At 39.6% G+C, this 20,634-nt stretch overlaps 1 protein-coding gene across 3 annotated transcripts in view; it reads right to left on the reverse strand.

Annotated features, from left to right (window-relative positions):
- Nucleotides 1-2,889: 2,889 nt before the first annotated feature.
- Nucleotides 2,890-20,634, reverse strand: part of itpr3 (inositol 1,4,5-trisphosphate receptor, type 3) — a 252,756-nt gene continuing 235,011 nt past the window's right edge. For all 3 annotated transcript variants that reach the window (XM_048612294.1, XM_048612293.1, XM_048612295.1), the window contains 7 exons: nt 18,686-18,878; nt 17,898-17,999; nt 12,910-13,034; nt 10,580-10,745; nt 6,165-6,325; nt 3,976-4,137; nt 2,890-3,325 (listed from right to left, as the gene is read on the reverse strand). In XM_048612294.1, the coding sequence (XP_048468251.1) occupies nt 3,233-3,325; nt 3,976-4,137; nt 6,165-6,325; nt 10,580-10,745; nt 12,910-13,034; nt 17,898-17,999; nt 18,686-18,878 (1,002 nt within the window). In that variant the 3' untranslated portion in view covers nt 2,890-3,232. The remainder of the gene's footprint in view (nt 3,326-3,975; nt 4,138-6,164; nt 6,326-10,579; nt 10,746-12,909; nt 13,035-17,897; nt 18,000-18,685; nt 18,879-20,634) is intronic.

Genomic DNA, 20,634 nt, shown 5'->3' on the forward strand with positions numbered 1-20,634 from the left:
TCCTTTTGCTTCAAGACATTCTGTTCTCCAAAGTTCTTCCAGATTTGCTGAAGACTCCGGATTTTCACATTAATTGTTCAGTTTCATAATCATTGGTTTGATGCAATAGCTTACAGAAAGCACTGGGAGTATATAACTATCTTCAGGCTTGTATTATTTTGCTGCAGAAATTTAGAGAAATTTAAAGGCTGGAAACCTTCTGTATCCCCCCCACCACCCCCACCTCCTCCCCCACCCCCTATCATTCCCAAACACAAGTTGTTTGGCTGCCCAGGAACCAATTAGAGAGTTGTCAGGCTGATGATATCTGGCATTATTTGCACAAACCAGCACTCTGTTACCAGCTGAATTTCACTGCATTCACTGTGGTCATACCTTCCTCCCACCACTTGCAAAGCAGCAGTGTAAACAACTCTCCATGAGTTCCAGTAGCATGTTTTCAGAAGTGTAGCAATTCCTTCCTCAGTCATTCCTTTTAAAACAGTTCTTTTCCCGCTTTAGTCCACAAACAAAATAAAATCAAAAGATGTGGTCTTTACAGTAACCACATTGAATTTTGGCTGCCATTACGATGCTCACACAAGCTTTAGTTAGCTCATTTTCTTAGGGCAAACACTCCCTCCCTCAATACTCTCTTCCCAACTTCCTCTTCCCCTCCCCCCACTCTACTTTTCACCTGCCCATCCCGAGTTTATATTGGATTATAGTTATTCAGCCCCATATAAATTTAATACAATTGTACTTGTAAGTCCAAAAACAACTTGCAAGAAATAACTCCATGGATGCATTGTATATTACTCTAAGTGTTAAGTCTAATAGTGTATTCATATCACAGCAAATTAAACATCTTTATAATTCTATATTCCAATATTTTTGAGTTTGCGATATCAGCTGTACTAGGGAAGCCATATTTTTACTGTCCATCCCTAGTTACTTTTTATATTTAGCAAGTGTACATCATGTTTTCAATCTTTAAAACATAGGCTTCATAAACACAGAGCTTTAACTGAAGAAGTGTGCAGAGGTTGATTAATGAAACATTTGCTGTAGAATCTAACTGTCCTACCTAAGTGACCAACTGATAAATATGCTGGCCATTGTGAAGAAGTAGATTTTTCCAACATTGAACATATTCTCTTGGAACAAAATAAGTTGCCTGTGAAACATTTCCACATAATTATCTTTTTCTTGTGGAAATTTAGTCTTTCTGTTAATTAAGTAGCCTTCACCCAGGGCCACCAAGCTCTTTTTTTAAAAAAATATTTAATCAGGAAATACGAGTTTACATCCTTAAAATTACTTCTAAATTCAGATGTAGAGCCCTGATGACATGATGCACTACAATCCTTTCAAAGTCACTACATGCTTTCTGATGTTTGATAGCCAGATTGTTACACAATACTCAAAATTTATACATTCATATACCTGAAGAAAATATTTGTTTTATATTCCAGTTCTCAAAAACATAGGCATAATTGGCCTTGTACTGCTTGAAAACAAACTGATCAAATTTGCAATCTGTGCAGGTGGGGAGGGAACAGTTAGTCATGCAAGTTTGACCTCTTAGTTGGCTGCCATTCAGTTAGATTTGCAAGAATAGAGAATATTTTGACTAGCTGGTTATAGCAGTGATATTGAACAGAGCACGAAGACCTCTTTAGAGTGCTATATGTTTTGTGGAATCTGTTGCTTAACTGTCAAAATTTTTGTATTGCTCAGTCATTATTTATTTGAATTATGTCTTGGTGATTAATTCCTTCCACCAAAGAGATGTCCCAAAACTAAAGTTAAAAATATATCTTTTACTGGAAGGAATTACTAGCTGGAAGCAGTATATTACTTAAAATAAAATATAAATATTTATTCAATTAAATGTTGCCCTGTTTAATCCTCAATTTATTGCAACTGTTCAGTAGAAAACATCACTTGTCGATGAGGTGGACAGAAGTCTGCAATGCCCAATAGTCATAGAAGACATTGGGTGAATCAGTAGGCACGTAGATGAATTTACTCCACGTTCACCAATTCATTGAGTCTCAAAATAGCAGTAATCCATTAATGCAACCTATCTTGTATAACCTACTCAGAATAGAATGGGCTTGTTTCAAGCATACAAGAAATCTTATGTTTCCTTTTGAGTACATTTTCAAGGTGTTAGAACTTTTAAATTATGAATATCAAACCATTTTAAACCACTGGCTTAATTGCTGTTTGATTGAGTTTATTACTTCATCCATGGGATAGGTTTAACACAAAAAGAACCAGGAAATTGAAAATGCCAATATATTTTGTGTTGTATAAATAGCAGTTGGCTAATCACAAACTTTATGTGAAAGACAGAATATTTGGACATGTGAAGATATTATGAGATATTTCAGAGTTATCGGCTACAGTGTAAGATTGGCATTTTAAAAAATCGAACCATGACAAAGGTTAAAACTTAAAAAAAAAGTTTATTGGGATCCAACCGTCTGCCATTTGCCAAATGGACACTGATTTCTTATAGATTCCACATTCTGAGAATTAGTTTTCATGGTAGTGTTGTAGCCAGTACACTTTTTTTGTGAGTAAAGCAAACGTTGACACTGGCTCTGCACGTGTCCAAATATTTATTTGTGACTACAGAGATTGAATACAAGTTGAATTCTGTGATGAGTTGTTCATGCTGATTAAATTATGAGGTGATTCTGTTCAGTCTCCTATTCCAGCATTAAACCTGTGTGTAGATGCTGTAGTTTAATAACTTTGATTCAAACTCTGTTATAACAGCCAACAGAGATGGTTAGAAATGGAAGATTCATAAAGTGATATTGTTTCCCTGCCTGAAGCAAGTAATCAATGGATTTCTTCAAGTTTTCCAATTTTACCAAAACGTAAAACACAGATGAATGACTTTGTACATCATAATTTTAATATATATATAACCTGCAGTAAGAAAATAGCAACAATCACATTTTAAAAATATTGCACGGTGACATCATCACCAGAACCATAATATAAAACCCCATTCCCCTTCTCAAGAACTACACTCTTTTAATTTACAAATTGTTTAATTCTCATGCAGTTTGTAAGTATAGTTTCCTTGCTTTAAGATCTCTTCCACAGTCCCAGAGAAAATACTAATATGTCTTGTTTCAATCTAATTTGCATTTCGTTGTGAAGAAAGATGTCAATACACAACAGCATTATTAGGCAGTGACGTGAACATTAAGTTGTAGTGCACTGGAGATTTTCACGCTTTTGCCATCTGATGGTTTGTGTTTGATATGTTGCTCTGCACATCCACAAATCCCATTCTCTGCCTGCGTTTCCTTTGTTCTGTCATCTATATAAAGCAAAAGATAAATTATATTTTCTTAAAATCTACAACATTGTCTAATGACAACATTAGCATTAGATGTATCAACCACTTTTTTATTTATAATAATTTTTCCATATTAATGTATTTTCCCCACCTTAATAATAAAGTCCAATCAAGTTTTTAAATTCTTTCTTACAATTTATTTGGCCAACTTCTTACTCTAAAACAAGGTAAATGGGGAAAACGGCTGCTTGGGAAATAAGTAGGTAGAAATAATTTATAATGGAGAAAGTATACTCAACATAATTACACTGACATTTTACAGCAGAGAAATTGAGTGGATTCCAAATTTCCTTAAACTTGTGAGGTTGAGAGTGTTTGAGGTTTAAAGTTCACAGTTTACAATATTATGTTATTTTGAATTCATACAAACTGAAAGATTATACAGGAAAAGAATAATTAGTTCAAAAAATCCACCACCACTTGTGGTGGAATATCATGGCCAGAATCCTCATATACCTCTCTCCTCTGTAACCATGTAAATGCTTGACAAAGGGCAGAGAAGAAAAAGGGAATCCAGAGCAATAAAGGAATAATACTTGAAAAATGACTTTGATTTCCTCATATGCAAATTTGTCCTTTGATACAATAAATAAGGTACTTTAAATACATGCCTGTTCTTTTAGTTCTGTAAGTTGGTTTGTAAGGTTTGATACAAGCTTCATTGTCAAGAACAACTTGTCCTGTAGATTTCGAAGTTCATTCTGTTCTCCTTCTCCTTCATTGCTGACCAGAGACATAGCACGCATACGTGGAAACCAATCCAGATTTTTAGTCTACAGAAAGTAATAAAACAACAACTGGTATTCTGGTTATTTACATCTTGGGAATGCCACAAAATCTACAGCATTTATTATTACATTCAATCCTCCAGCATGAATGAGGCACATTGAAAGAAAAGAGCTTGCACATACTAGTATATTTCATTTTCTCAGGAAAACATCCCAAAGTTTTTCATAAACAATTAACTATTTTTGATCGATTCTGTTGAAAGCTCAGATCCAAAATATTAATTTTTTTTTTTGTCTCCACAAATACCTGCTGAGTATTTCCAGCAGTTGTTTGTTTCTATTGTAAGTATTTTTGAAGCGTATTCACCATTGCAGGTAAAAATGGCAGTCAAATGTCATACAGCAAAGTTCCACAAACAGTAAGGAAATAATTAAGCAGATAACCTCTTTTAATGTTGCTGGTTCAGTGGTAAATATCAGGGCAGACACAGATCAAAATCCCATTGGGCAAATTTTATCAGAAATCTTTTAAACTATCGGAGCAGGCAAATGGGGCATTGGTTTAACATTGCAAGCAAAGGTCATCACCCATCAACAGTGTGGAATTTTGTCAGTACAAAATAGATAACTAACTAGCTAGCAGCCAACTTCAGCAAGTAAAAGGGAAGGAAAATGGAGTATTGGCCTTTATTCAAAGGAAATGGAGTATAAAAGTGGGGTAATGTTACTAAAGCTCGACAAGGCAATAGGCAAATAATAATTGCACTAACAAATGTCAGGCAAAGACCACCACCAACAAGACAGAATCTAATCTATCTCCCCTTGTCATTTCAACAGCAATGTTATCACTGAATTCCCCCAACATCAACATTCTGAAAGACCAGAAATTTAACCAACCGGTCACATAAATATCATAGCTTTGAGCAAGTCAGAGGCTGGAACTTCAGCAGCAGGTAACTCACTTAACTAATTGATTGCCCAAAACCTGTCTGCCACCTACAAGTCTGGTATGTGGCAGAATATTTTCCAGTTGCCTCAATGAGTGCAGCTCTAGCAACGCTGAGGAAGCTCAACACGATACAGAACAAAGCAGTCTTCTGGACTGGTGGCACGTCTTAACATTCACTTCCTCCACCACCAGCATACAACGGCAGCTGCGTCTACCAACTACAAGATATAATGCATCAACCTGTCAAGTCTCTTTGACTCATCTTCCAACACTATGACCTCTGTCAGCTACAAATATAAAGCCCAAATGCATAAGGGACAACATCAATTGAAAGATCCCCTTCTAGTCAAAAATTATCCTAACTTGGAAATATATTGTCATTCCTTCACTGAGGCAGGATTAGATTTGGGAGCTGTGTTCCTAATGGCACTGAGAGTGTACCTATGTCAAAAAGGAATGCAGTAGTCTGAGATGACTATGAATCATCAAACTCTCAAAAGACAATTAGGAATGGGCAATTAATGCTGGTCTTGCCAGTGACATCCATATTCATAAATGAATAAAAACAAAATCTGGGATTATTGCGTGAAATTGGAAGTAAAAATAACAAGAAATTGACAGGTGACATTTTATTGGTCTGTCCCATTAACATGAGCAGTTTTAAATTGAGCATAAACTATGAAAGCTGATTTGCAGTTTGGAGTTGACATTGATTATTCTTAGTTCAGCTATAGTATAGTCAGGTATAGAATAAGGCTTCCATCAACTTTGCTATAATATCCTCACTCAAAAGAGGGCTTAGTGCAATAGTCTGCTTTTTTTCCACTGCCTGAAGTAAGTATTTTGTACTGGTTTTCACTGAATTAGGGATTTTTTTAAAAAAATGTATCTCTGTTCATACACATAAAAGCAGAAAGAGTTTATCCAAATTTGTTTCAGCTAACAGGACAAAGATATCATCTTCCACCTGGGATGAGCTAGATGGGAACCAAGGTCTCAGAGGTCGTATAACTCCAGGCAGCTTTTTCCATCTTTAAGTATACTAGTTTATGTAGTTGTGAGTTGTGTTGAATGAGCTTCAAGATTAAATTCAGTACAATATTTTGCTTAATTAAAATATTACCTTTATCATTTGAGCAACATAGCTCTCTGGACCTGTGTATTCAGTCTTTTTTTTGACATTAATCAATACAATGAAGTATAAATAATTCCAAATGTTGTGTTCATTGTTAATGTGCTCTTCAAATGATACAGTCTTGTTATCAAACTTGTCACGCTCAAGGCCTGTGCAAAACAAAATTAGACATTACTGCCAGAAAAAAAAGTTACCAAACCTGGAAAATATTTGTTCAAATTGTGGAATATTTCTGGGTCTGCAGTTTTATATCCCCGCTGGTCTAATGTGGCTTGACTCCACTGTGGAAGGAAATTCAAGAATAAAGCCATATTCATTTTCACAAAGGCAACTTTTAAAATTCAACTAGGGGCGTTTCTCAATGTCAGTCTGCTCATACCCAGAAAAAAATGGCAGCAAACGGCAATGGTAGTGACTGACATTTCCATTAACATGTGGTAGTGCTAGATCATGGAGTGAAAAGTAACACTTGCATTGACTGCTGGTGGAGCACTGAAAGGCATTTGAATCTTTGTTGCTAGGTATTCATTGTCAGTTACATATAAACGTTAAGATCCCAAAGCAAAGTATGAGGTGTTGTTCCTCCAGTTTACGTTTGGCCTCACTCTGACAATGGAGGAGCCCAAGGATGGGCGTGTCACCAGGGAACTGAAATCAGAAGGTCGGGTTGCATGGTGCATGCAGAGCGCAGATGCTCCGTAAACTGGTCGCCGAGTCTGCATTTGGTCTCCCCCATATAGAGGGGACCACATTGAGAGCAACGTATACAGTAGATGAGGTTAGATGAAGTGCAGGTGAATCTCTGTCAGATTTGAAAGGACTGTTTGGGGCCTTGGATGGAGGCGAGAGGGAAGGTGTAGGGGCAGATGTAGCATCTTCTGCAGTTGCAGGGAAAGGTACTGAGTGTAGTGGAGGGGTTGGTGGGGATGATGGACCTGATGACAGAGACGCGGTGTGCATGAACCCTGTGGAACGTGAATAGGGGTGGGGAGGGAAATATCTTTTTGGTGGTGGTGTCTGATTGTAGGTGGCAGAAATGTCAGAGGAGGATGTGTTGTATTTGGAGGTTGGTGGGGTGGTATGTGAGGACTAAGGGGACTCTATCCTTGCTGTTGGGGGGAGAGGGTTTGAGGGCAGAAGCACGGGAAATGGGGGAGATGCGGTTGAGGGCATCCTTATTAACAGAGGAGGAGAAATTACGATTTCTAAAGTAGGACGATATCTGAAAAGACCTAGAGTAGAATGCCTCATCCTGGCAGCAGAGGTGGAGGAATTGTGAGTATGAGACAGAATTTTTGCAGGAGGGTGGATGAGAGGAGGTGTAGTCGAGGTAATTGTGGGAGTCAGTGAATTTGAAATGGACGTCAGTGGTGATTCGGTTCCCAGAGATGGAGAGGGAGAGGTCCAGGAAGGGGAGGGAGGTGTCAGAAATGATCCAGGTGAATTTGAGGGTGCGGTGAAAGGTGTTAGCAAAGTTGATGAAACGTTTGAACTCCTTGTGGGAGCACGAGGCAGCACGGATACAGTCATCAATGTAGCAGAGAAAGAGGTGGGGGATGGTTCTGGTGTAGTTGTTGAAGAGGGACTGTCCCACAAATCCTACAAACAGGCAGGGATAGCTTGGGTCTACACGGGCACCCATAGCCACCCCTTTGTTTTGTAGGAAGTGGAAGGAACCAAAGGAAAAACTGTTGAGGGTCAGGACCAGTTCTGCCAAATAAATGCGTTGGTGGAGGGGGACTAACTAGAGGAACAACAACTCATATTTTGCCTTGGGAGTTTACAGCCCAATTGCCTGAATATTGACTTCACCAGCTTCAAAATCTCTCCTCCCCCAACCTGTCCATCTTTCTGCTCACCTATCTGCTCCACCCTTTACATTGACTAACCACAATAACCTCCCACCTGCATCCCCCTCCCCGTAGCCCCAATCCCCTCCCTCAATTTATTTCTGGGCACCTCTCCCCCTCCCCAGTCCTGACAAAGGGTTTCAGCCCAAAACATTGACTTTGCTGCTCCTCGGATGCTGTCTGAACTGCTGTGCTTTTCCAGCTCCACATTTATTGACTCTAGCTTCCAGCATCTGCAGTCCTTACTGCCTCCAAGTCTAAGAAAGGGTCACTGAACTCGAAACGTTAACTCTATTTTCCTTTCTACAGATGCTACCAGACCTGCCGAGTTTCTCCAGCACTTCCTGTTTTTGTTTCACATTTACAACATCTAGTTTTTTTTTGTTTTTCATTGAATTTAAAAGCTACTTGAGGCGTTGGATGTAAGATAACAAGGTGTAGAGCTGGATGAACGCAGCAGGCCAAGCAGCATCAGAGGAGCAGGAAAGCTGACGTTTCGGGTCTAGACCCTTCTTCAGAAAAACAATAAAAAAGAAAAAAAAATAAAAAAACCTGCAGTTGGGAGGGAGAGACCCTGGAAACCCTCAACATTAATGCTGGAACAATTAAACTCTCATGGCATGAGATCAAACATAGGCTACAGCATTTCCTGAATGCCACTTAGAACTGAGTGATCCCATAATCAATGGATCAAATCAAAACTCTAAAGTCCTGCCACATCCAATCTTGAATGGTGGTGAACGTTTAATGAGTAGAGAACGCTGCACAAATATTCCTATCCTTAGTGATGACAGTGCAAAAGATAAAGCTGAAGAATTTTTAACCATCTTCAGCCAGAAGTGCCGAGTGGATGATCTATCTCAGCTTCCTCCTTAGATGCCCCACACAACAGCTGGCAGTCTTCAAACAATTCCATTCATTCCACATAATGTCAAGAAAAAGCTGAAGATACTAATTATGGGCTCTGACAATCTGTGACCCATAGACACACCCATACCCAAGCAGTTCCAGTGCAGTTACAACACTGGCATCTGTCTGGTATGTGAAAAAATTATCTAGGTATGCCCTGTCCACAAACAGCAGGACAAATCCAACTAGGTTAATTACCACCCAATCAACCTACTCTTGTTCATCAGCCAAGTTATGGGCAGGGTTGTTTGACAGTGCATTCAAACAACACTTGCTTGTAAACAAGTGACTGTCCTTGACATCAAGAAGCATTTGACTGAGTGTGGTATCAAGGAGCCCTAGCAAAACTGAAGTCAATGTGAATTATGGGGAAAAGTCTCCACTGTACAAATGAAAATGGTTGTGATTGTTGGAGGTCAACCTATTCAGTTCCAGGACATCTCTGCAGAAATTCTCCGGAGTAGTGTCCTAGCCCAACCATCTTCAACTGCTTCATGAATGACTTTCTCTCCATCATACAGTCAGGGGTGGGTATGTTTCCTCATGTTTGTACAACATCCAGCATAATTTGTACCTCCTCAGGTACCGAAGTAGCTTGTGTCCATAAGCAGTGAGATTTGGACAATATACAGGTTTGAGCTGATAAGTGACAAGTAAAATTTGTGTCACATGAGTGCCAGGCAATGATCATTTCAAACAAGAGGGATATGTGCCCTTGACATTCAATAGCATTGCCATCACTGAATCCCCCATTATCAACATTCTGGGAGCTACCACTGACCAGAAACTGACCTGGACCAACCACATAAATACTGTGCTACAAAAGCTGGTCAAGGTCAGAAATTGTGTGGTGAGGTACGGTGAGTAACTCACCTCCAGCTTCTCCATGGCCTGTCCACCATCTAAAAAGCACAAGTCAGGAGTGTGATTGCATACTCTGCACTTGCAAAAGTAGGTACAGCTCCAAAAACAATCAAGAAGTTTGACACCATCCAGAACAAAGCAGCCTCCTTGATCAGTACCTCATCCACCACTGAAGCACAACAATACAGCCATCGAGTTATACAGCACAGAAACAGAACCTTCGGTCTAACTAGTCCACGGTGACTACATTCCTAAACTAAACTCAACCCAATTGCCTGTGTTTGACCCATATCCCTCTTAATCTTTCCTATTCATGTACTTATCCAAATGTCTTTTAAATGTTGCAACTATACCTGCATCACCACTTCCTCTAGCAGTTCAGTTCACACATAAACCACTCTCTCTGTAAAAAAGTTGTTCCTCATGTTCTTTTTAAAACTTTCTCCTCTCACCTTAAAAATATGTCCCCTAGTTTTGAACTAAGCAAGGGTGAGGGATAAACTGAAGTGCGATTTTGTACATGGGTCTTAGGCCATCGAACATATCACATCAGCTACCCACTAAGATGTGATGCAAGAGGCACTTAATTTCTCCACATAGCATCTTAGGAGGCTGTGAGATGATTAGTTAAAGTAACATTACCAGTTTCTTCCAACATACAAAATAGTACTGAACCAGATTGATCTATTATTTTCAATCTGAAAATGTAATTATTGCAGCAGACATTTTATGAGCTGTTTTTATTCATCTGGTGAACAAGTATCAGATATCAGCACTTACCACAGATAAAACAGGTTGATTTCAGGATTTCTTCTTTCTTTTGTTTCTCACTTCTCAAATCAGCGAAGGTGTCAATGATAACACCAAAAATCAGGTTCAACACAATAATGATGACAATGAAGAAAAACAGCAGATCAAAGATAACACGAGCGGGAAAGAGAGCTTCCTGGAATACATCAATCATTGTAGAATTACATTTAGTCTTCAAGTTTAATATCCTTATGCTTCTGCACAATAATCTGAACTAACTTGAAATGTATAGATAATAATTTTCAGACACCATAAGGAGAATTCTATATTTCTTTAGACGGTCTTTTGACGGTTGATGCTTATTATTTAATATATGAAAAATTTCCCTCTGAAACAAGCAAGCCAGGGCTTTTGTGAGACCTCTATGTGCTAAACTAATGTTCTCCCTTTTACTCCTCTTTGTATCTTTAACTTTCTTTTCTTATAATGTAGGTAGTTCTTAGTTAATTTCTCCCTTATTTTGTTCATGTTGTTTGAAATAAACTATTTTATCCAGATTTTCATCTCAATCTCCAGCTGTGAATCTGTTTCCCAGCTCACTATCTTGTGTTATGTTTTAACTTATGTTAAAATTGTATAAACCCTTGGTTAGGTTACATTCAGAATACTGCGAACAGTTCTGGTGTCCTGATAAAAAGGCTTACAGAGGCCTTGAAGGGGAAAATTAGTAGAATGACCTATTAGAATAGGATAGACTTTTTTTCTCCAAAATGGGAGATATAAGAGATATCCTAAGATAGATGTTCAAGATTGTGAAAGGGATTGATAAGGTAAATCAGGTAGAAGTTATTTCAACATGTGTGCAAGACCAGAACTTGTGGCTGTAAGTAAAATATAGTCACCAAAAAAATCAACCAGGAATTCTGGAGAAATGTTGCTACCAGAGAGTTGTTGAATGTTGAACTGACTACAACAACATTTAGCTAATGCAAATTGCAAAAATGCATTCAAGGGAAAAGGGAGAAATGAGTAGAATATGTTTATGGGTGGGGTAAGATAGATGGGAAGATGTGTGAGTTAATTAAGGGCTTGTTGGTCTGAATGGTCTATCTCTGTGCTGTGCATAGGTTGTCAAAAAAAGTTAACTACCCTGCTCAGGCAGTATGATGGCTCAGTGGTTAGTACTGCTGCCTCACAGTACCAGAACCTCAGGTTCAATCCCATCCTTGGGTGACTGTCTGTTGGATTCTGCACATTCTCCCCATTCTGTGTGGGCATCCTCTGGGTGCTCTGGTTTCCTCCCACAGTCCAAAGATGTGCAGGCTAGGTGAATTGGCCATGCTAAATTGCCTGTAGTGTTCAGGGTCGTGTAGGTTAAGTGTGTTAGCCATGGGAAATGCAGAATTACAGGGAAAGGTAGAGGTATGTGTCTGGGTGGGATGCTCTTCAGAGGGTTGGTGTTGGGCCAAATGGCCTTTTTTCATACTGTAGGGATTCTATGATTTTCCTCGTGCCTGTGTAGGTTTCTGCCAGGTGCTCTGGTTTCCTCCCAAAGTTCAGGGATGTGTAGGCTAGGTGGGCTAACCCGTGGTAAATGTGGGGCTATGGGCATAGGGTGTGATGCTGTTTGGAGGGTTAGTACAGACTTGAAGGGCCAAATGGCATCTATGTGCACTGTAGGGATTCTATGAAATTTTTCACTTTTTTGTTGGTAGTCAGACAACATGTAAAAAACAAATGTACTAAAAACATTGAAAGAAGGCCTTTCCGATTTGCTTACTCTGTAATATATGTGTATGTGCTTCAAGGTAATTCATCACCACTGGCTTAACTTAAAGATGCGGTTTCTATTAACCGTGATGATAAGTTAGAACACACAGAGTGATACTGCAGCACATTGGTAGGATAGTGGTTTACTTGAGATTCCTTTTATGTTCAATTAAAACCTGTGCCATTAGATGAAATGCCAAAAATGGGAAAGGCAAATTCACACAGGAAAACTGAACATGAAATATTAAATCTCCTGTCACTTTTTAATAGTTTGAAGTGACTGGCTCTTAATTGACAGTAATACATTCTAGAAGCTGGAACATAAGTCTTGATAATGAGAATGAACAATAGTATGGTGTTTCTTAAAAGGATTGATAAAATATTTGGGTGGGGAAATTACATAACAGTAATTTTAAAAAGTTGAATTTATTTTGGTGAGTCTGAGTCTTCAAGAGAAAATTCAGTAAAGCTGCATGCACACATATAAAAACAGTGAGTAGTTATGGTTACTTACAGCTAGATTTTAAACTTGAAACTGTGGAGGTGAGAGACAAATGCTTTGAGGTGTCTCATTATAAAGATTTACTTACATCTTTTGAAGGTTGTCTGAGTATATCTCCAACACCACCTCCATTACGTAGACCATGATTTAATACTGTTACTATACACATCAATAGAGTGTCGCAGGCTCGCTCTTTGTCACTCTCTGCCTCATCTGTAATGACAAAAGTAGCAGCAAAAGTAAATTAAAACTTTCATCCAGTATTCTTTGAGAAATTACGAGTGTGAGCTCTAAGCCAATTGCACAGATAATAACTTTAAGCACCTGTGCAGAAAATTTCCTTATCTCCGCCATTCCAATCACTTTTTTAGAAGTCACACGACTTCTTGTCCAACAGGTTTATTTGGAGTCACACAAGCTTTCAGAGCACAGCCCTTCATCAGGTGCAGTGAGAGAGCAGGGCAGAGAGATCAAAAGATCACACAACTGGTGTGAGTCGGGTGTCAGATAATAAGTCGCTGCAGGTGACCAAGAGTGTTAGACGGTGAGAAAAGTGTTTATAACGTCAATATCAGTGCTTGCTGTCATGAAAATCAGGCAAAGACATAGGAATATACAAAAGGAGACATTCAGGTCAGACACTGAATTGTAGGTGTGAGGCTTTGTTCAGAATCTGTCTCAGAGTTTTAACTTGGACTCAGGCTGATTTCATTGCGAAAGCTGGCATTTTTTAGATGCCACATTGACTGACTTTGACTACAATTTCTGTGTTTTTGAACAAAATAGAATGTGTCTGCAAATAAACAAACATCTTGGATGAAATGATTCACCCATTAGATGTGTGTGTGTGTGTGTTGGGGGGGTGAGTTTGGGGGGTGAGAGAGATAGAGAGAGAGAGTATGTGTGTGTGTGAGAGAGTGAGAGAGAGAGTGTGTGCGCTAGACAGGGTGTGTGTGTGTGCGCGCGCGCGTGGGTGTGTGTGTGAGAGAGAGACAGAGTGTTTGTGAGAGTGTGTAATAAGTAATTCAAAACTTCACACCTAATTAAGGTAGCAAGATCATCACAATTTATCAAGGTAATGCTGTCAAAACAGGGAAGTAAAGAGGATTTTACAGATACAGAAATTGACCTACAACTCAGATGACGCTGAGGGACTCTGCCGTCACCCCTCTCGCAAACTCCTAAAATCATCTCCTACACCAACTCTACAGTAGACGCTGCAACCTTTATAATTGAGATAGAGTCCATATTCTCAGCTTGCGTTCAAGAGATACAGCACAATGGTTACAAGATACTGCCAAGCAGGTGAGGCGACTGAACTACACCACCTACATGCACAACAAGAACAGGAAACTAGAGAACCTTGGCATCACAACCAGCAGTAACCAAGCCTCCCTTGGTACCACAGTTGAAGGCGGTACCACCATGGGAAAATACATCATTAATTTATCTGACCGCACCCTTCAACTAAACAAAATTGAAGTTCTCAGCCAAAGGCTGAGTTTCTGCCCCACTACCAAAATGGGCCCTGTTGATTTTGTGGCAGACAGAGGAATTCATCAGGCAAATGAGGCTCTAGGAATTCTTCCACAAACCCCAACATGTCAGCAGTGAGCCCAATGAGACAACCAATGAACTGGAACAGTCGACAGAGAAATCCGTGGTACAGCAACCAAAGAAGGAGTTGAATTGGACCCCCCTGCCCCCAGAAGGCCGCTGCCCTAGGCTCGATATGTCAGGAGATGCGTTAACGTCAGAGTCATTAGCGCTACTCACAAGGTAGTGCAGAACATCACCCAAGCACAACGCAGCACCATCATACTGTCAAGACCAATTGCAACATTTTCGTCAGACTAGCAGACAAATGAGAAGCCATCATCATACAAAATAGAATGGAGTACTGCAAAGAGGTGTACTGACAAGTGAACCACCAGGAACAGTATGGACAACTGCCTGCCAATCCAACCCAAGAACACACTTGTCAACTCAACAGACTGATCAAGACTTTTGATCCAGTCCTTCAGAGTATCCTGTGCACTCTCATCCCACGTACTTCTCACATAGGAGACTTCTGCTGCCTTCCGAAGATATACAAAGCCAACACACCTGGACGGCCCATTGTATCAAGTAATGGGGCACTGTGTGAGAACCTCTCTGGCTATGTCGAGGGCATCTTGAAACCCATCATACAAGGAACCCCCAGCTTCTGTTGCAACACTAAAGACTTCTGACAGAAACTCAGCTCCCATGGACCAGTCAAACCAGGAACATTCCTCATCACAATGGATGTTTCGGCACCCTACACCAGCATCCCCCACGACAACGGCATCGCTGCAACAGCCTCACGACTCAATACCAACAACTGCCAATTTCCAGACACCATCCTACAATTTATCCACTTCAGCCTCGAACACAACGTCTTCACCTTTGACAACCAGTTCTTCATTCAGACACTTGGAACAGCAACTGGAACCAAATTTGCTCCTCAGTGTGCCAACATTTTCATGGACAGGTTCGAGCAAGACTTCTTTGCTGCGCAGGAACTCCAACCAACACTATGCACCAGATGCATTGACGACATTTTCCTCCTTTGGACTCATGGCAAGGAATCACTGAAACAACAGTGATAGCAATAAGTTTCATCCCACCATCAGACAGAAGACAGACACAGGAAAAGACCAATAGAGTACCCTTTGTCATTCAGTCCTTCCCCGGAGCAGAGAAACTACACCACGTTCTTTTCAGACTTCAACATGTCATCGATGACTATGAGCATCTCGACAAGATATTCCCTCCACTTCTCGCCTTCAAACAACCGCCAAACCTTAAACAGACCATTGTTCGCTGCAAACATCCCAGCTTTCAGGACAACATAAACCTGCCATGGCAACTTCTGCAAGACATATCAGATCATCAACCTGGACACTACCATCATACGTGGGAACACCACCCACCATGTTAACGGCAGATACTCATGTGACTCGGTCAATGTTGTCTACCTCATACGCTACAGGCAAGGATGCCCCGAGGCACAGTATATTGGTGAGACCATGCAGATGCTACAACAATGGATGGATCGACACTGCACAACAATCACCAGAGAGGAACGTTCCCTCCCAGTCGGGAGCACTCCAGTGGTCAAGGGCATGCAGTCTCCAATCTTCGGGTAAGCGTCCTCCAAGGCTGACTCTAAGATACACAACAATGCAGAATCACCAAGCACACACTGATAGCCAAGTTTCATAGTATGAAGACTGCCTCAACCATGATCTTGGGTTAATGTCGTGCTACAGGTTATGCCACCACACGGTTCTGTATCTGTAAAATCTTCCTTACTTTCCTGTTTTGACAGCATCACCTTGATAAATTGTTATGATCTTTCTAACTTAATTAGTCTGTACAGTTTTGAATTACTTATTACACTCTCACACAAACACACTCTCACACACATTCTTTCACACACACATACACACAGTCTCACACAGACTCTCTCTCATACACACTTTCTCACACACACCTACTTTATGAACACTTTACACATCACCTAACACTCTTAGTCACTTGAAGAGACTTATTATCCGACACCCGACTCACACCAGTTGTATGATCTTTTGATCACTCTGCCCTTGATCTCTCTGCCTATAAACCCTGTGTCTGTGTGACCTGCTCTCACTGCACCTGACAAAGGGGCTGCGCTCCGAAAGCTTGTGTGATTCCAAATAAACCTGTTGGACTATAACTTGTCATGTGACTTCTGACTTTGTTTACCCTAGTCCAACACCAGCACCTCCACATGATCACTTTTTTAGTTCTCCAACTCATCTTGCTTTGCGCTTGAGATGAATCTTGTGACTGTTTCTTGTAAATATTTCTAACATAAGCATAACTATTTTATCATATCCAACAATGGCCTCACTGTTGTATTATAAAACATTAATAACGTTTAGCTTTTTAAAACTTGCATTCTATTACTCACACATGATAACAAAATCAACACACAGGAGGATCACCATTAATTGCATTCTCCGTTTTAAATGTTTTCTCCATTTTGTATCACAATCAAAGCTGACTTTGTGGACAGGGAGGAAGACTTTGAATTCTAGAAACATCCAGTACACTCAGTAGCCTAAAGTATTTTTAAGTGATCTTAATGGAAGAATTTGCTAAGTTAGAGGTTTGTGATTCATGCTTTATTCTGTAGTGTGATCCACTTTACAATGTGGACTGTACATTCTCGAAACTTTCTCAATGAATAAAAATTAAAATTTTAGACCAACAGTTTAAATTTTAATCTTTCAAAAGTTTTACTATGTGAAAACAGATTTTTAAGTCTAAAATACCTGCAATATTAAATACGGCCTTTTTTGAAAAATTAAAACATATTCATAAGATTAGGCACTTATCCTGAAATTTATCACAAGCAATGCAACCGCTTGTACAGATGTTGTTGAAAACAGTTGTTTGCTGTGGACACTTGGGCTTGAGAATGGGAAAATCCAGACTTCCATTGCTGGATGACTAATGATTTCTGCTGCTAAATACAGATGTATGACAGTCAGATGAGAATAGATCTGGTGGCACCTAGTCTAATCTACATGTGACTCCAGATCAACAGCAATGTGATTGACTCTTAACTGCCCTCTGGGATGGGCAATAAATGCTGCCCTAAACAGTGAAGCCCTCATCCCGTGAGCGAATTTTTAAAAGTTACGATGTGTTACATTTGAAGTATTTCTTGTTGGCTTATTAAACAGAAAATACTTGGGTGAGTTAGCAGAGGAATGCCAGTACCACTGGAATCATACCTACCTTTCTTGTCAACAAGAAAGAATTTGACCATCACCCTTTGACCTTCAATGGCATTACTGCCTTCTCAAGGGCAATTAGGAATGGGCAATGAATACTGGGCTGGTTGGTGAGGCCGAAATCCCATGAGAGATCTAAAAATTGGGAGGAAACTGGGGAAAAGGAAAAGAACAACTTGTATCTTCTGGAATGTAATGGTGAATGAGATTTGTAGAGTGATGTGCAGAGTTTTGCTAATTTGTTTCTGCAGATTAAAGGTAATATGCTGACCTGATGCCTCAGTGTCTTGGATGCCTGCAGAACAATGAACATCATCAGCAGCACATGTGTTGATGAAATCCTTTACAGCGCTTCCTGGTACTGCAAATGAACCTAATTACAAAAGAAACAGTCCGCTTAACATTGTAACCTTTGTCTTACTGAAGATTTGTATAAAATTCTTGCTCTTAACGATATCATCCCATTTTACTAGGTTATTCTTGTTCTAATTTTCAAATTATTTAATTTTCCCTCTTTAGTTATCGATGTTTCATGGACCATCCCTCAGGTCTTTGTCAGTATTTACGGGTGAGCCACTATGAGATATGCAAAGGACGACCTGGCAATTAATTCTGTAATTTCTTTTTCTCTGTGCAGAGAAAGAGTGTGTCATCACACACTCAAAAATGCTTCTTGATCTCAAGTTCGAGATGAGGAAGTTATTATGTGCGAAGTTGCATTTGTTCATCTGCGATAACACTTTAGCACGGCAAAGTACTTTATGCCCAGATACTCCTTTGCTACGTTAGTTCTATGAACAAACAAAGATGAATGGCCACCAATCTCTGGCACTCTGGTCAACTTGCACGTCGTGGAATGATGCCAGACGTATTGGACAATATTCATTTTCTGGTTGTCAGTCCACATTTTTATGTCCATTAAAGTTATTCAGTGGGAAAAGCTGAAGCTTTTGCAAAATCAGGAAACCCTGCCTGATGACCAAGACAGTGCCAGAGCATCAACTTAATTACAGCTGAGTTCTGTAGTGTCAAGACAGTGGAGTCTCAAGCTATATTTACCTGATGTCTTGCTGCTCGGTAACCTCTCAACATCTAGAATGAAATCATCTTTCAGAAAGAGGAAGCCCACGATCGAGAAAAGATAAACAAGGATGAGGGCAAGCACAGCTGTCAGGAGGATGGAACGACCATTACGTGTAACACTTTTTATGACATTAAACAGGGTCTCTTCTCTATAGATCAAATCAAACAGCTGAAATACAATAGTCAGACATGTGGTAATTTTATATTTGTCAGTTTTAAGTGTCTCATTTTCATAGTCTGAACTTTGTAGAATAGGAAGACAGTAATTTTCAACAGAAACATCTTTATGATAATGTTGATTTGAAATTGGTTCTCATTAGAGGAAATACAAACATTTTCTGCATTTTATGCTGGTTTGGTATCAAGAAACAACAAAAAGTAGTTTAAATTTACATTCACCCGGTCTATCTTCCCTCAAATCCCATGAAACAATATAAAACAAAACAGAAAACAATGCAAAATGAGGGGTACAATTCTAAAAGGGTGCAGGAATACACATCACTGTCGGTAGTAGGGCAGGTGGAGAGTTAATAAAACATACAATAGATGGGGCTTTATTACTAGGGACATAGAGTTCAAGAGCAAGGTGATGCCGAATTGTATACTTGTAAAATCTCAGTTGTAGGATTGTGTGCAGTTCTGGGTGAAACACTACAGGAAGGATATGAACGCATTAGTAAAAGCATGAAAGAGATTTACAAGAATGGTTCCAGTTGTAAGACAGTGTCATCACATGCTCAAGAATGCATGCTTTAGTTGTAAGTTAGCTTTGAGAAGTTGGAACTGTTCTATTTGGAGAGATGAAGACTAAGAGGAGATCAGAATGAAGTTTTCAAAATCATGAAGGATGCGGAAAGAGTAGACAGAAAAGGATCAAGAACAAGACAGCGCAGATTTAAAGTGCAAAAACAGAAGTTGCTGGAAAAGCTTAGCAGGTTTGGCAGCATCTGTGAAAAGAAAATCAAAGTTAACGTTTCGGGTCCAGTGATCCTTCCTCAGAAGGGTCTGAGGAAGGGTCACCGGACCCGAAATGTTAATTTTGATTTTCTCTTCACAGATGCTGCCAGACCTGCTGAGATTTTCCAGCAACTTCTGTTTTTGTTCCCGATTTACAGCATCCGCAGTTATTTTGGTTTTTATTATGGATTTAAATTAATTTGAAGAAGAAGCAAATGCGAGGGGAGAATAAAAGATTTTCACACAATGTGTGTTTCAGGTCAGAAATGCACTGTCTGGAAATGTGGTGGAAGCAGGTTCAATTGAGGCATTCAAGAGGGCATAAAATGATTATTTAGATAGATTACATTATGCAAGGATTTGGAGAATACATGGATAAAGGCACTGAGTTATGTTGCTCATCTGAAGAGCATCATGACATGTCTCATCATGACTTGTCTGACGCGATGGGTCAAATTGCCTCCTTCTGCACCATAACACTTGTGTGATTCTATGAATCATGCAGCATGTTTTTAGATTAGGCCAATGTTTTATATTTACATCTTAAGCTTCTACACTAACCTACTTGGTCAAGGCTGAGGAACAAATTTCAATGGAAACTGGGCAGTGAATTAATAAATTGTCCCTTCATCTTTAGAGATCAGGTTTGATTCTAACTTAGACTTACAGCATAAAGGGTCCCTTTTTTCTGTTGCCTGCAAAGTTTCTGCTTGAAATGAGCCAAGAAATCATAACCCAGTTCCTATTTGGCCTGAGGTCCACATTGTGACATTGCGTGTAATTCAGGAAATTGATCATTTATTGACCAGATGGGAAGCAGTAACATAGTGGTAGTTTCAATGGACTTGTAAACAAGAGCCTTGGCTAATGTCCTATAGATTTGAGTTTGAATCTCACTGTAGTATCTGGTAAAATCTGAGTTCAATAAATCCTGGAATTAAAACAAAAGCTAGTCTAATGGTAACCAA

Source organism: Rhincodon typus, chromosome 25, assembly GCF_021869965.1.
Source record: "Rhincodon typus isolate 14 chromosome 25, sRhiTyp1.1, whole genome shotgun sequence".
Lineage (NCBI taxonomy): Eukaryota > Metazoa > Chordata > Chondrichthyes > Orectolobiformes > Rhincodontidae > Rhincodon > Rhincodon typus.